The sequence below is a fragment of the Centrocercus urophasianus genome, unplaced genomic scaffold (assembly GCF_019232065.1).
Source record: "Centrocercus urophasianus isolate 14NV4802_14NV808 unplaced genomic scaffold, USGS_Curo_1.0 seq_34, whole genome shotgun sequence".
In the NCBI taxonomy this organism is placed as follows: domain Eukaryota; kingdom Metazoa; phylum Chordata; class Aves; order Galliformes; family Phasianidae; genus Centrocercus; species Centrocercus urophasianus.
In genome coordinates, this window is record NW_024884911.1 from 7295363 (window position 1) to 7312737 (window position 17375).

General features: G+C 40.8%; 1 protein-coding gene and 1 long non-coding RNA gene across 9 annotated transcripts in view; one reads left to right on the forward strand and one right to left on the reverse strand.

Annotated features, from left to right (window-relative positions):
- Positions 1-10431, forward strand: part of LOC122166829 — a 59415-nt gene extending 48984 nt beyond the window's left edge. For both annotated transcript variants that reach the window (XR_006170889.1, XR_006170890.1), the window contains exon 5: positions 7889-10431. This is a non-coding gene — a long non-coding RNA (uncharacterized LOC122166829). The remainder of the gene's footprint in view (positions 1-7888) is intronic.
- LOC122166823 (spermatid perinuclear RNA binding protein) overlaps positions 1-17375 on the reverse strand; it is a 48536-nt gene that overhangs the window by 27449 nt on the left and 3712 nt on the right. For 2 of the 7 annotated variants that reach the window (XM_042830887.1, XM_042830888.1), the window contains exon 2: positions 2454-2625. In XM_042830887.1, the coding sequence (XP_042686821.1) occupies positions 2454-2456 (3 nt within the window). In that variant the 5' untranslated portion in view covers positions 2457-2625. Of the gene's footprint in view, positions 1-2453; positions 3667-6346; positions 7222-17375 lie in introns of those variants that run through there. The other 5 variants (XM_042830891.1, XM_042830890.1, XM_042830885.1 and 2 more) reach the window with 4 other exon arrangements.

Consider the following 17375-nt stretch of genomic DNA (forward strand, 5'->3'; position numbering starts at 1 on the left):
CAGTAGGATGAGATAACTGTGCTCTGGAGGTACATCCCTTGGGTCCTGGGCAACTCATTTCACTTTCAAACATCTTTAACTTCCCTTGTTCTTTGACTCGCTTGTTAACTAAGATCAGGTTTTCAAAGTCAGTGAAAGAACACCTAGACCCCAATCTTGTCCAAAGCATCTACATATAAAGGAGAAACAAATTGTGAGTAACAGCACTGAAGGAAACACCCTACCCAGCAATACCTGCAGGAACTTAGATCCTGAATTTCAGTGACCTTTCCTGACTGTCTGAAGCTTCGGTAGCTGGATAGCTCAAAGCAAAGGGAAAAGCTTAGGCACCTTGATGCCAAAAGGTAACCACATTTTAAAGTAGGCAAATTCAAAACGTAAGTAGCCCAGGATGAAAGCAAAGGGCTGACAAGGATAATATGGAGACAACTCTCTAAATACAACTTTGTATATTCTTGATGCATGGAGTGCAGCTGTCTGTCCTCAATTTCTGTTAGAGACAGTGGCAACCCCTTTAGAACAAATCAGGTAAATAGGCACTCCCCTACGGCTTTGTTGCTTCTGCAGACAAAGTCACAGACACTACGTATTGGTAAGTGCAGCTTAGCAAAATGCACTGGGATTTACAAAAGCACGAATGAAAATGAGGATAGGGATAAGCTGGTAAGGAATGCAGAAATTATTTCTTAAAAATATGGTAAGTTTGCAATGAAACTTCAAGACCTGAGCGATACTGCTGAAGGAGGTAAACATGGTTAAATGACTTGTGCCAAGAGGTTATAGTTTGCTACGCTCTGGCCAATTGAAACTCAGCTGATCTAAACAGCGACCTGGACCAGCTACACAGCACAGACCTCCAGCAAGTACATCTCTGAACATTCTCTAGACACATGCCAGCCACTACTGAAAGTCCCCTGGAACTTAGAATCATCAACCAGAACTCCATCCTCCTACACATTAAACACTGCAAATGCTTTAGTTTTTACCCCCTAGTTGGTGGGTTTGTTAACAGCACATACTCTGCAATAGCACAAGTTTTTCAGGTCATAGAAAATCATAGAACTGCTCAGGTTGGAAAAGACCTTAAAGATCATCAAGTCCAACCACAAAATGGGCCTGTGAAGGATGTGGAAGGCTTTTGGGTCTAATACTTGTAGATCAACTGGTCGTGGCTTCCTAGGTTATTACATTCAAAGATCAGCACTACAGTTACTTCCTTAACTTCTTCATGCCTCCCCACAGCAACAATTCAAGTAGTAAAAACTCATCAGCCAGGGGTCTGGTGTTACTCCAGTGCTTTTTACAGTTGCAAAAATATTTCCAGAAGGTTCCTCCTGAGGTTAATCTGCAGCTTGGGTATACAGAGAAGCTGCAGTTCTGCAGTGAAAACTGACAAGCTGGATTTATTCATTCATCTCTACCATCTCAAATATCATGAAATATCAATCAGGAAAAACAGTCAAACAACAACAAACTATTAACTCAGATATGAAGACTTTTCTGTTCTTTTCTAATAGATAAGCATTGGCAAGATCAATTTAGGCCAAAAACAATAGGAAAAGAAGACTTCACGTTGATAACTCTGCTGTGTCAAGTGTTCTTCCTCCCTTTGTGCTCTATAGCAGGTAAAAATCTTATCTTGGATCATATATGTGTGTAAGTAGTTGTTTAAATATAAACATACATCCTGGCTGTCATCAGCCACAGCTGTACAAGTGTTAGAGAACAGAATTTAACATTTATTGCATTTATTCTCATTTCCCTTCTCAGCAGTAACACTTAAGAGGACTTACAATCTATGCTTAAACTGCTCTCCACAGTATTTTTCAGAACTGGGTAGGTTTACTGCCCTTTTGTGAACACATCTTCAGAATCTTACCATCACAATCCTTCACATTTATACAGCTTGATAATGTAATCATCTCTGATGTTCCCAATTTGGGAGCAGCACCAGGTAGACTAGAAATGACTCCTTATTTAGTTCAATACACTTGGTGCATATCCTTTACTGACATCTCATCTACGCTGTTAATGAAAAGTGCATAGGACCACATGCATTCAGCTTTTAATACGTGTACAAAAATACAAATAATTTTACACTTGCTGTTGTGAGCAAGGAGTGAAAGGGGAACAGCAGCATTTGGTTGTGCAGTCTGTAAGTTCAAGGTCACTCACACTATTTGCTACAGCTTGCTAATGCTAGTTTTATTAGAAAAACTAGGAGCATCCCCTTCATTCACATTTAATAATGTAATAATGTAATAATGTAATGCAACTCTCTGGTTTGAAATGGCTGACAAAATATCAAACCTTGTCTGCTTTACTCAAAGTATGCCCTACCATCTCCAATTTAGTGTGAGGTCAGAATATCTCCTTGCTTGTTTCATCAGACCCCGTGCAAGACCATCAGAGAATATTATTAATGTGACCCTATGAAAGATAGGGATACCTACCATGATTTGTTACTGTTTCAGCTCTCTCTTTCTTTCTCCTTTTCCCTCCTCCTTGGTGTCTTTGCTAAGAGCTGTTTTGCTTGACAGAACCTCTTCATAAGCCTCTCAGTCCCTTGACAGCTCAAGAGTTCATAGAGCTAAGATGCTATAAGAGTCACTTTCTGCAACTCACCTGCAAAAAAGAAAGAGAAAACCAACTTGAATCCAGAAAAAACATGTTAATTCCAATAAGTGCTCAATGCAGAACACTGAGTCAAACCACTGACTAAAGCTTCACAGCAGAGAAGAGCTCGCCAAATCATCCTCTGTCAGATGCTGTACTTTGGGTGGCATTAACTAATCTCTTATTTAAAAAGAGGGATATACGTTATAATAAACTGAAGACATGAGAATTGTGATCATGTCTGCCTGAAATCATTCATGATGATTCTTCTGCCCTTGCACTGCTTTTTGCAGTACACAACAGCTAAAAAAGCCTCTACAGCAGCCCTCTTGTACTAAACTAGAAGAATGACAGAGCAGGTAGTGCTAGAGAGGAAAGTAGAAGCTTACTGCATAGTTCTTGGAGAAAACTCCTGTTTTCCTTTCATTGTATATATTTTTGCAACAGTTTTCTGGCAACATTCTGAAGTAACTGGAAAACCCAGTCAAAATTTCTGCAGGGTGACACACACACACACACACAGAATGTTTTCCTTTTCTCCTGTATGTCAGTCTTTACTTCTCCAGCAGTATGTTACATGTTGCCTGTCAAAAAATCCTGATGGTTCTGGAGATTAAAAGCAAGTTTGGCAGCAACACAGGGACAGGTGAGATGGCTTATGCTCATACTAAAAATACCTGGGAAAAGCAAGCTAACAAAAGCCCTGAAGGACCTCTTTTCTTATCACAGAGGCTATGTATTATACCAAGTTACCTTAACGCTCTACCATATTGCTTCCCAGAAGCAATCAAATAAGATGTTCTTTAGTGGGACCAGATTCCTACCTTAGGTGATCTTGAAAGGCAAGCAGGGACAGCTGGAAGCACAAGCAAGCACCAAGATTACTGCTTCAGCACTACTTAATATGTGAGCTAGTCATAAGCTCATTCAAACTTAAAAGCTATTCACCATCTCTAGAACCAGACTCTTTATCAGGATTTTTGCTTAGCTTTTCCTATAATAGTCATAATAATAATAATAATAATAAATAATATGCTTTAGAGTCGGCAGACGGCAAGCTAGAGATACTTATCAGACATGTTTCCAGATCATCTCTTTCAAATTAGATGGATCCAGTTTGAAGAGAGAACCACCTTCAGATAATCATTCTTCCCCGTGACTCCAGCACTTCACATTTTCAGTTTGCTGTCTTCTCTGTAATTTGGCAGATCAAGGCAGAGGACACTGGAATGTGTTGCTGACTTTAGCGTGCGCCCAGCATGACATCTCCAGACTCCAAGCAACACCCCAGCCTGGACTCCCTCCTAAGTCTACTGCAAGCTGTTGCTTATCAGCTCGTACAGCATATTGAAAGCAGATGGACAAGGAGAGCTGGCTGAGCAAATTCTGGTGCTTCAGAAAAACTGCAAGCAGACTGTTGTCTAGAGGGCAAGCCTGCAGTCTACCTCACAAGTTCTGAAAACAGCCGTACCCCAGGGTGCAATTGTAGATATATTCAGTGCTTTTCAGTGCTCTTTGAAAATACAGAGCAGCTGTGAAACATTTGTTTTCAGTCTATAATGTAGACAGTTGAAGCAGAATCACCAAAACCTCTCAGAAGTCTGCTTTAAAAGGGTAGTAACCATCTTATCTTAAAAGAGGTTCAAGTTTCAACAACATGCAATAGATCCAGATGAAGATATTTATTTATGAGTTTGATTCTACCTGCCCTTTTATCATTTTTTTCATCCATGAGTGGCTGAGGTCTGAGCATCATTTTATTTCTAGATTACAGCAGGATGCTTGTCCCTGTGCTCTCATGGACGTAACAGCTGAGGTCCAGGCTAAAGGTACAAGAATATTATGTGTGATTGCCCTAAGCACTGGTTTCCACCTACTCTTGTAACAAAATTCTAGAAAAAGCTACCAGCAATAATGAGACCTTGGTGACCTTGAGAAAGTCACTTTACCTCTGTATCATGTGGCCCTAAAGTGTAAAACAGGGCCAATACTTGCTCCAAACCATGCTAGCAGTTGAGTAGAGCCTGCAGTGTGGTTTAATGTCACTGGGGATTTGACACAGTAGAAATGTTATTGAAACACCATGACAGTCTAACAGTGTTTCCATTAAACATCCCATCCTTCACAGAGGAAGTTTATGCTTTGGTGCAAGACAAACAAGGAAAAGAATTTCAAATGAGGCCTTTGTAGTAGGGCATATTCCTGCATCTGGCCGTTCTGTTCCCAAGAGAGACATTTCAACAGCCAGAAATAATGAATATGCTTATGCACCTTCAGGTGCTTGGGAACAGCACAGAGAAAAGCAGGAGAAACAGGTACTTGTCTTCCTTAAGGAGAGTGTTGTAACATCCAAACCTGAGAGCTGTGACCTTCTAGAATGCAGAACTGCTCTGGTGTTCTGAAGCCTCTCACAGCACACAGCAGTACTTGCACAGAGCGCTGCAGAAATGGCTTAACAGAGGAGGAAACTGGGGTCACTGTGCTCCACGTCCTCACTTCAGTGTGCTGCTGTTAAAGGCACAAATGCCATGCCATTTATTACAGTGTAGAAACTGGTCTTAAACGCTACAGCAAAAGGCACAGACCAGAAATATTTATCTTGAGGAAAAATAACCTCCACCCTCATTATCTACCCTTACACCAACATCTGCTCACAAGAGCTCCGTTTACAGCATTCGTACACCACCCTGATATCCCTCTGAGTTTGTGTTAACAGAGCAGCAAGGGCAACTACAGTTGCTGATAGCAAAGGAGCGAACATCTACAGCCTGAGGTGCATCAGACAATAACAGAAACAACTTGAATTTGCACAGAAGGGGTAAGAAAAAGCGGGATTTGTATCATTTTTGGATACTTTCAAAAAATCATAATAAGAGGACTGTAGCTTTAAACTGCAACTTTATTTTAACTTCTGCTTTGCATCCAGGGGACAGGTAATTTTCCGTCACACCGTATATAGAGCTGCTGAAAATACGCTGCTTTTTTCTGTAGTATAATTTTATTGCTGGCCTCCTGCCAAGAGCCTTTCTGGCAGCATCTTCCACAGTTGGAAACTGTGTATCTGGGTCAGAAAAGACAAGTTGCTTTTCAGAACAGCTCAATACATTTGGCAGAGATGCTGATATTATAATTGAACTCTTTCAGCAACTCTTTTTGTGATGTACGCAGACATCAAACAAAACAAGATCTGCAAAGTTGATTAGTGTCAGAATAACTGACAGCGAAACAGCGAAATAGTTTTGTCTCATGTTAAAAGTATCAACAAACCAAGAGATATAGAGAAAAATGCAATTCAAAAGGATGCTGTGAGGAGCATGGGGCAGAGAAACCTGCAGAGTATGATCAACCTTTGTGCACGTTTGCTGTTTTAAATGCAAACTCCCTGTGTGCTGTACAGAACTGGTTTACTCATTCTGCATCACTAAAAAAGAGAAACTCTTGCCCAGTGCAACCATAAAAACAATCTGTAAAGAAATGTAGCCATAACACTGGGATATGTATTTACTAAGACTCAGGTTGCTCGCAACAATATTCTCAGCAACCATCCAGTTTCACCTGTACATCCACATGAGTTTTATTGTTTTCAAAGTTCCTGGCAAAGTTGCATCTGGCTTAGCCTTTAGAACTCTGCAATTTTCCAGCCAGACAGAAAATTGTAAAGCAACACTACACTGAGAGCTGGAAAGGTTCTTCCTCTGACATTCTTACCCTACATACAATAAATACTGACCTAGTATCACTCCTGCTTGTTCAGTTCTTAAGACAGTTTGACAAGAAGCTCCTGTGCTCAGATTTCTTCTGATAGGCCCAGCACCCCACTTTTATGGTTGCCAGAGACAGGTTAGGCACTCATTTGATAAACAGAACAGAAGAATCATCCAAGTCATTCTTCTGGGAGCCTGGGAGAACTTTCGGCTCTTAAATAACAAATTGACATAGGAACACAAAGTACAATCAACTTAATTAACATTCAGCCTGTCAGTAACATCCAGAACAGAACTGTCCATAAAACAGCACTATAAGAATATATATACATATATAAACAACAAAGGGAGAACTTCTTGGCACAGCCTCAAAAAAACAATACAAAAAAACCCACGGTTACATACTACATAAATAAATAAAAGCAAAGTATTCATCTTCAGACTAGCCAGAAACCATGACTAGACTCTCCATGTCTGAAATGTTCAACTGATTTCCAGCTTCCAGCACCAAACACAGGCATTCCTGCTCTTCTCGCTAAACTGGACACTGGAAACCTGGAGCTGCTTTGCAGTACAGACCTGCTGGTGAAGCAGTCATAATCTGATACCAACATTAAAAAAAAAATCACAGTAAATTTCGAAACAGACTGCGTTCATTTACAGTTGAAGAATTAACTAAATTAATAAAAAGGATCACATTACTAAAAAGACTCCATCTGTACTGTCAGTTTTCCCAGAGACATGCACTACTTAAGCAAATGCCTGGATCTAGGTCTGAAGTAATATCCAGCTCTCCAAAACAGAACCACATGTTCTGTCCCCTCAAGTACACAGTGCAGTTTGGCACCATGCTGGGCTTCCTGCTGCCTAAGCCATGCCACGCTCTCTGATCTCAGTACCACAGTTCTGTAGACCTTCATTTTCCATCCCCATATCATTTCTGTCCACATCCTTACCTTTGTGTTTTTCTTTGCTCCAGAACCATAGTGGGAAGCAGTCACAGTGAAGGAGAGGATAAGAACTGGGACATTCTTTCCCCAGCATCCCTCAACTTAACTCAAAAAGCTGCAGTGCCCCAGTTTCCTTCCTGCTATGATTCATATCCCATTGACTGCAGGTTAGCCTAAGCTACAGATTTTGTTCCTCTCAAAACAAAACCAGCTAAACACCATAGGAAACACCTATGCAGTTTGGATTCCTAGAGGACAGTCTCTGCAGATATCATTTAGCACACAGGCTTATTGCAATGAAGTATCACCAGACACTTCCTGGGCACTCCAAAAGGTCAGTCTTACGTGACCACTCACCGACACAGAAGAAAATGTTTTTAAAATTCTCATGTAAAAGAGGAAGGCCTTTTTCCTTCAAGGTATCAGGATCAGCATCTCCCCTAGAATTCCTTCCTTGATGTCCCCAGTGGCAACGCATGAAGAACCTGGCATTTTCAACACTGCAAATTCACTCTGGATGGCACGCACATCAGCCAGTTTAAACATTCATGACTCTCCACTTAAGTGCATTTTGTGATATGTCAGTCTTGCTGCCTCACTGACTTTTTTTTTTTTAAGAGAGAAGATTCACAAGGATCTGGAAGACTATCAGTGTCCGCAGGTGCTGTGCAAAGAGCTCTTCTGTTCTCTGCCAGTACACATCCACCATCAGACTTGACCACGTTCTAGTTCCACTCTGATGACCAAACAAGATTTTGTCTTCAGTTTCTGTATCATTCGTATTTCCCAAGTTGAGAACTGAATTCCTTAACTGCTTATTTATAACAGGATGGCAAAGTTTTACGTACCAAAATATCTGTAGCATCATATTCTAATTTCTTTAGAAAACACAGTTAAGTAATTGATCTTGAACTTGAGAAGCTATATTAAAATTCAAATAAATAAGTATATTATCTGGGGAAAAACAAACAAACCCCAAGGAGCTGTCAGCATAAATCCACCAGCCTCACCTGGCTGTGATTTTAACGACACAAACACAACTTTGTTGCTTTGGTTCATTTCCCTTAAATTTCATGAATTGCCACAGATCTGTTTAATCTCTCTTTACAGCTAATGATACCATCTCTACTGTGCCACTTTACTCAGAACAGCATAAAATATACCAATGGTTCTTCAATCTTTGTCATTCACTGTTTTCTCTCCATCATGTAATTACCGTCTCAGTTTGCTCTCTCAACATAAAGCAATACATGTCTGAACAACAAAACAGAAGGCTATGATGAACACCAGTGCCTTGGAGGCAACCTGCTTGCACAAGCCAAAGGCACCAGCATTTCAGTAAACGTGTGAAAGTAAGATGTCATCCAGGTTAGGAAGCAGAAGTGCATGACAGCAAGCTGTTGCAACTCCAGTGTAAAAGAAGGCGTGTACCCATTTTCCCTCAAAGCAAGCAAATAAACCATGGAATCAGCAGCAGCATTCAGAATGCTCTTGGCTTTGCAGGGAGATTGATTTACAGCAACCACCACCACCTCACTTTCTGCCCAAAGCTCCTCCATACACTGCAGTTGCTGGAAGTAACACTTGAAATTGCTGTCAGGGAAGGACTGGAGAAAAGCTGAGTTTGTTTATTTGGGGCCATTAACTGTATTTTACGTCTAGACGTTTCAATTTCCCCTGATCACAGGAAACCTGCTATTCCTGAAAGTAACAGTGAAGGGATTTCTGTTTTTATTTTTTTTAAAGAAGGCACGCTGGGAAAGCTACAGTAAATCAGGGTAGGAGCGCACAGTTCAAAATGCAGGGCACAGGATCAAAACCAGAATAAAAACAGCTACTTTATAAACTAACAGCATCACTGCTAAGCTGGGAAGCAGTACGTGTAACCTTTCATCTCTCAGTCAGAATTTCTGATGCAGCTACATCACGTGACAGTCTTACTGGCTTTCTTACCTGCTTAGCCATCAGTGTAAATCTGTGCCATGTCACAACGTCATCATTATTAAAGGATATGGCAAAGAGAACAAGAACCAGAGAAAAGCAAACACTGAACTCTAGTCTTAAGAGCACCAAAGAACTCCTTAGTCTTTACAGTCAAAAACCATATTTTAGTGTTAAAAGAATTTCAGGTTCTCACGTTGTCGAAATGGCTTCTTCCACCTATGCAGAAGCCTCAATGACAGAACAGCGAGTGCCTGGAATGCAGTGGACAAACACTACCAGACAGTTTTGTGCTTTACTGAGACAAAATCTGAGAGTTAAATTTAGACTGATGACTTCTGCAGGCACTCAGATGTTTCTGCTTTAAGTTTTCTAGAAATTGCAAATGAGAACTTGGCAGAGTTTAAATTGACCCAGCATGTTTCTTTTGGAATCCAAATCATATTCTGTCCTATTACTCTGCAAAACTGTTAAGAAAAAAAAGTCATGCTTTTCAACACATGGCTTCAGACAACTGACAGAGACATTCGATTTATTTTTGTGCTGAAAAAAAAAACCACAGGTACCATTTTTTTCTTCTTCAAAAGTCACTACGAAAATTAATAGAGGAATCAAAGTTAGCTCCATGGCAGCATAAGCACAGTTTGCTGAACAACACTACTTACGTAACTGCATTAATTCAAATATGGCTACAGTAATTTCTTTCCATTTACCATGGGAAAATACATTGCACTTGGAGACTCTGATCTCATTCTTAAATACTAGACACTTAGCAGAGCATGCAGGTGTCACCAAGCTGTTTTGTGGATGCAGCTGGTAATCCTTGCAAACTTATTTGCAATCTTTGAATGGCAGCAGAGACACTGTGTTGTTTTCTGTTTGTTTGTTTTGCAATACCATGAACAGCTGATTGAATGAAAACGCTCAGAGGTTACAAACTGAAGAAATATAGGTCGTTACTTCTCCATCTGCTGGTAAACAGACAGCACTACCCAGTGTCCCCCTGCTAACCTACAGGATATTGTAATACTCAGAGCAGCTTAACAGCAAACACTAACATGTAATAAGCTCTTCCCTTTTGTTTGCAGTGTGAAGTAGCACAGTGCTATCAGACTGAGCCGTACGCACAAGAGTTTCACAGCACTTTCACAAACATTACTTTTCTAATCCCTACAGTAGGAATAAATCTGATAGTTTCCATGTAGAAGAGACCCTATCCACCAAAGTCTAAAGTAAATTTCCTAATATCATAGTAAATCTATGGTAAGACTTGGAAAATAAATTAATTTTCCAATTCCCATACATATTAAGTTGCAGAATACACCACCCCCCTCACCCCTCAGCTTTTATTAGACTTTTTTAGTTCAATTTTAACAGACTGCTGTTGGCTGCTTCTGCTATTCCATTTCTTCTTCACAGGACCAGAGCCATCCTTCAAAGGCCAACTTGGCAAAAAGTCACATTAAATGCTTGACAACAATTACCTCTAGACTCGTGAGATTCAAATTAGCAATTCTGTATCTGAGTATGGTGTGATTAAACTCAAGAATTTAATTCAGAATGTGTCCTATTTTCAGACATTACATTTTTTAACCACTCTCTTTGGAACGTCAGATGGACATGGACTCAGACACCTCGTGTCTTTTGAAAACGAGCGCAGTGGAGTCCTTCTTTTGTTAGCCAGCACAAGGCACAGAGTCTGTTCTCGGGAAGAACAGAAGCCAGAGAAATGAGAACATTTCAGGACACTGGTAAGGGACCTGTGCCATTCTGGAAGGTAAGGAGAAGCCACACAGCCCCACTGTGCAAAAGCAGTCCACTCTTCAGCATGGAGCTTCTTTCTCTGGGAACCAAGTTGTAGCATATTGTTTTGGCTTTGAATGTTGAATTTCAGGCATACTCCACAGTTTGGAGTCCAAGTCAGCATTAACATTAGACACAAGCCACAGAGAAACTTCCTGTCATTCAAGAGCCATTGTCCTGCTTTCTCACAGATACTGAGCTCCAAAAGATGTCCTCTGATAACTGCAAATATGAACTTTTCCCAGTTCTAGGGTGTTTAACTCTTAGATTTTCAGTTATTGCTTATAAATGCTGCTTCTTCTGAGAATGGACAAACATTTATGGCTTCACTGCATAAGCCCTCCAAAAATAACTTGAAAGTCAGTAGTTAAAACCCATCAGTGTATCATGTTTATTTTGCAGATCTGTTACCAACTCCTAGTATAGAAACTTTGCCAAAAATGAAACTTCTAAGAATTTTTTCACTATTGACTCCTGCTCTTAAAGGCTCTCCAAATTCCTCTTACAGCTCCACTGCTGGGAAAAGGAGGGAAAAAAAAACAACTGCTGCTTTTTTTTTTTAATTACCGGCCTGTTTTTGTCACCCGGAAAACCACACGTGAAGCTGGTGCACTGACGGGCAACCGCTTTTCAACATATGGAAGCATTTGGCCATTGAATTTTTTCTTCAATGGTTTCTTCAAGATTCTGATGCCAATTTACATTCAAAATAGCAATAGGCACCAATATCACCTGGTAGGACATCCCCTATTCCAGGGGCATGGGTGAGGAGATTTTTGAGCTCACAGCACCATCTCTCAATGCAGTTTTCCTCGACCAGACGTGTCATATCCTCAAGTGTCCATCTGGGATAGAAAACAGTGAGAAAAAAATGATGCGTGCGTTCAAGGACCAAGAGACACACTGAGACCCACTAGACAAGAAAAAGATGTAACTTCTCAAAAGGCACTCAGGCACTACAGGTTAACTCAAAACAATCCCAAACAACTGATTGGCAGGCTACATTCCAGAATAAAATTGTGGGCATGTTTGCACTGGGTCTTGCTGGGAGACACTTTTCTGCCATGAACCTCTGGATGGTTTCATCAAGTTTTTTTTCCCCCCTCTTAGAAAGATTCACTGAAAACTCAGCATGCAAGAGGTAAAACAAGAGGTTAATCAAGATAAATGAACACAGAAGTTGGATAGTCACCTCCTTTAAAACAATAAAGCAATTGTGTCCCATAGATATAAATAATTGTTCTAAAAACTCCAATCTGCACAATTGCAAAACCACCAACTACTCAGTCGGGAAAGAGTGATTGAAAGTAGCTTAATTACCAGTTAATTGCAGAAGGAATAAACACTTTTTCAAGAAGTGCATTATTGAGATAACAGAGACACTGTATACAATGTCAGGTTTTACCCCATCACCAGACCCACTGCCAGCAGTCCCAGAACAGCGACAGCTCACCGTGAAGCATCCACAGTTTGACAGAAACAATGCAGGACTGTCAAAACCTCAGTAATGAACTGCAGTGGTACACCGTGAACTCTGCACATAAGGTTTTCTCTCCTGTACTGCAGAGAAACAGTGCTCCAGGAGCTTCTCTCTCCTCTCCCCACACAGCAGGCTGTACAGCTGCCCTGTTCCATCGCTGCTGCACTGAGTGTCTGCAGGCTGCTCCCGTGCTGCAGTGCTGGACAGCCGCAGCCCAGCAGGGGAAGCGGTTTGGAGCTCCTGCAGCTCACAGGAGGAGCACAGCAGGCGGCCTGGCCCCACCAGCCAGCTCTGCCCCAGATTCTGCCTCCCCATCCTCCAGCCTCCCATTCTTTACACATGAGGATGACAGCAAGCTTTTGCAACCACATGACAGTCTTAAGAGAGATTTTTCTTTCCCAACAAGAGTAGCCAAAAAGCACTTTTAAAAAATCTTTTCCACACCACCAACCTTCTCTTTAAACGCTGCTGTAACGAACACTGCAGTCCTTTCACAGCATAAAGGATGACAGTTTTCTGATCTCCGGAATTCTGAAGTATGAAGCAAACTTAGGACTACATTTTGTGGACAGTATGCATGCAGTCAACCAACTACACACACACAGTTTTTACAGGAAATATTCTGAGCTTTGTAAACACGAGGAGCACAAATAGAAACAGAACAAGGAAAAGAAAAGAGGGGAAGTACAACAAATCCCTGCACTCCTCAGCTCTAAGCCAAAATTCAGTCTTCTATGTACTGAGCATGAGACTTGCTAGTGTATGTACTGTGCAGTGAGGGTAAAGAGACTCATTGAGACACAGCACACCTGCTAAAATTGGCAGTAAAATCAGTCAACTCCTGCAAATCAGTAGTGCCCAGTGCAAACAGAAAGTAAGTCATTTCTCTGGCACAAGATTATGGCAAGTACCACATACAGGTCAAACATTTATGAACAAAAGTAAAGAATCTAGTCAAGGCATTTACATTAAAATAAAGATTGCATTTCACAGTGTGGGAAAAAAACAACCAGTAAGTGTACCGGAGTCCTAAGCTCAGATGAGCTCTCCTCAAGCAGTTCTTCCTAGGAAAAACAGCATGGAGACAGCCTGAGCCAACTACACCCACTGCAGAAGCACCAGGATGATATTCAGGCATTGCAATAATTGCTACAGCATCCACAGTAAAAGGATACAGGAAATAAGGAGTGAGCTTTTGACACTTTCATCTGGACTTCGCCCACCTATGGGCAACTCATTGATCCAAATTAACTCAACTCCGTATTTGAGTGTTTCTACTCTGAATCTTTCCTGCCTTAGCATTCTTTCAGTACACATGCTCTCCACCAAATATCATTAAACTTGACAGAGTCAGAGAAAGTTTTGTAGACATAATGCTGGAAGGATGACCAACATCATTCTGTAAGGAAGAGACCAGTGGCACCTTTGCACGGTACTGCTGCAACTTCTCACCAAGGATGGAATTCTGTTATGACAATGCTGTGTTTGTGCTGCATTACTAAAAGCACATTTGGAAACATCTCAACAGAAACCAAAACAGAGGTATGTTACTACCCAACTACACAGGAAAGGATTCATTTGTAACATGCAGCCAGTTTAACAATTGCAGATTCCACATTAAAGAGCACAAAATGTTCCACCTTTGCACTAGTTAAGTTTGACTAAGAACTGCAACTTACTGAGCAATGCTCAAAGCAGGCTGTACTGTTCCCCTTTTAAGATTCTCCTTTAGCACGTCACAATTCCTCAGCAGCTGAAGCTCTATCAGTAGTTCTGTTCAAGCCCTCTTCGCAAGTTTTCTCAGCTCTGCTATCCTATTTTGTTTCTCGCTGAAACTGAACTTGAAGTTCAGGCTCCAGACCCATAGCAAGAAATTAAACAACAGAACTTTGTTCATTTGTTTATGAAAGAACCAGGAGGTCTCCAATTTCAGGTTCTTCAGTGTTCTGGTTAGGGTGGAAACAATGTAACGTGGTCGAAATTTAAGAGCATTCAGTTTTTAATCAGAGACCTGCTCGAGATGCACGCTGCCTTTTACTGTAATTACCTCAAATAGCGTCATCACTATTTAGATAGCAACAGATTATTTTCTCTAAAACACATTGTACTGTGAAATGTAAACTGGACGAGTATCACACTGATTAGCTGTTACAGCATAAGCATGCAAAGAATTGTTCTAAATCAAATTTATTCCTTAGCAGGATAGTTTTGAAAGGAACAGTCCAGCCCCAGTCAGTCATCTCTAAGTACAAAAAAACGTAAAATGTATTTAGAAGCTACAGTGTCAGGATTAGCATAATTTACTAGGACTGAAAATTCAACTAAACTTTTTAAATTTGGTTGAAATACTTGAGTTACAAGAGGTTCTTATGCACTTTCAAGGTGGGAGTAGTGATTCTTTTCTCTTACACAAATTTAGACAACTGTGTTCTCTTTTCAGCCTCCTGGCCATCTGTAGAGATAGGGAGGTGTGTGCAGATGTGGGCTCAGAGCAGAATGAGCTACTTGTCTCAGCTTGTATTTTTGGCAGCCACCAATTTCACCCTCACCCACCAGAAGCAGAGCAGTTACCAGCCTTGTCTCCAACCCCTTTTCTAAGTATCTGCCTTTCTTCCTGGCTTTGCTAGAACACTTGTCACCATATTTGCCCAAATACATTAATTAGTGGCTTTAAACTAACAGTTTTTGCGATGGAAACATTTCAGGTCTTTAAAGAGGGAAAAGACTGAGATTGAAAGTGGAAGAGGAGTAGATGTCCAAGTTCTCTAAGTTCATACCATATACTTTTGACAAATAACTCCAGAAGATATCAGAGATTACATCTGAAATCTCCTTTCCCTATCTAATGCTGTCCTAAGTCTTCATAAGGCAACTGAGCTCAACTTCCTTTGCTTTACTTAGGATCCAGCTGCTAGCTCCAACAGGGACTTTGGTAGAACTTCAGTCTAGATTAATTAAAGAACTGGAGGAAACTTCCATTCTCACTGCACTTGTTTTTCAGGAAAGGAACTGGGGCCATAGAAATTTCTTCTTTCAGTTCACTTCAAGGTACAGAGTCGAGCAACTGACATTCACCTACAGTATTTCTAACTTTAATTAACAGGACACCCCTACCAGGCACACTTGTTGTGCCTTTATACAAAAAGCCAAGAAGCCATAGAATCATATAGCATGTGCTGGAATAAAGATACCACACAGAAGTTTCTAAAGCTTTACCCATTTCAACAGTGACAACCAAATTCAGTGGGGTGCACCACGCTGCCTGGTTTCCAATGCCCTACAACAAATGGCAACGTTTTTCATGTCTCCTCCAAGATCAGCTCTGTGACTCAACAAAATCCAGTGCTAAAGATCCATCCCCCTAACAAAAATAATAATTCATAGTCTCGTTGCCAGTAGGATAGATCACTTCATACTGAAGTCTCACCAGACAAGATCAGCAGCATTGTGCGCCCATGAAGATCCTGATCCCAAGCCTCAAGTCTCCTCATCTTCTGTGACTGCTGAGCTAAAGCTCATTTCTAGAAACAGGCAATTCTTGTTCCCAAACCAGCTCCACATAGCTTCATGCTCACTTGTAGTCCCTTAATGCTTTTCCAGGAAGGCAGACACTGCCAGCTGAGAACTATGATTAGGGGAAGACTCTGCTTAGGGTTATAGACACCTGAATTAACACAGTGGCTTGGGAGAAACATTTCCGTGTGTAACATTGTATTTGTACCTCAGAGGATACTTAAGGACACCTCAGGGCCCAAGGCTTTAAACACTACACTGCTACTCAGATTCGCTGTGCTACAAGTCAAACAAGAAATGCATTTAGTGAAAGTGTCTCCCCTCCCAAGAATAAAATGGAGGAGAGAAATAAAGGCCTTCCAAATCAACTTGCTCTTTGCTGCTCCTCCTGTGGGGCAGCGTATGAGGGGTAACGGCAGTTCCTCACCGCTGAGTTTGTTTGCTCTTAGGTCAAACAGCCAGTTCAGCTTCAACCATTGCTTCACTTCTAACTACATCAGGTTTAAGGTCTAAAACCTTAATGGGTGCTGTTTTCTAAGATTTCTCCAGGTTCTGACATCTCATGATTACCCACTAATGACAGTGTTGTTCTCAATCAGATATTCAAACATTTAATTTTTCAATAAAGTCAATTTAAAGTAAATGGGCAGTAAGAATGTGAAGGAGCAAAATTGAATTTAATGTGCTAGCCAGACATGCCCCAAATTTATTTTTAAGGATACAATTAAGAGTAATTTAATTCCCTTATGCAGATATTACATAGAAGAGAAACACTGCCATAAAAAGAATTTACTGCTATTGTACACAAGCCTTACGACAGATAAATTAGAGCCTAGTAGCAAAACGTAAAGAATATGCTGCTTTATGTCAATCACAAGCAGCATTTCGGGGCTATTCAATAGTTTGCCAAGCCACAGTATAAGAGAACTGCTTTAAATCAATCCATGCAACAGGATCACTTCAGTTACCACAATCCAAGAGATCTCCTAAAATAGTTAGCAAATGGATTTCATAAGACGATTCCTCTTCAGCATCCACCAGCACCTCCAGTTTGCCAGCACATTAAGAAAGCATTTTACTATGAAAAGAGAGAAATTTTGCATAGCTGTGGAAAAATTCCATGAAGTGAAACAATGAGGGCACGGCTTTTAATAATCCATGGTCTTTACTACTTGAGAAACCAATCAGCAAATGTGCAGATGGCCCAGTAACAGAGCAGCTCTGGTTGGCTGCACAGAAAATCCACACATAGGATTAGTCTCAATTCTTGGTTTTAGCTGGCAGAGGACAGACACAGCAGTCCAGTACCATGCTTTACATACCTTTCAGTAGCAGCAGAACAAACCACATGCTCTGAATTTTTTCTTA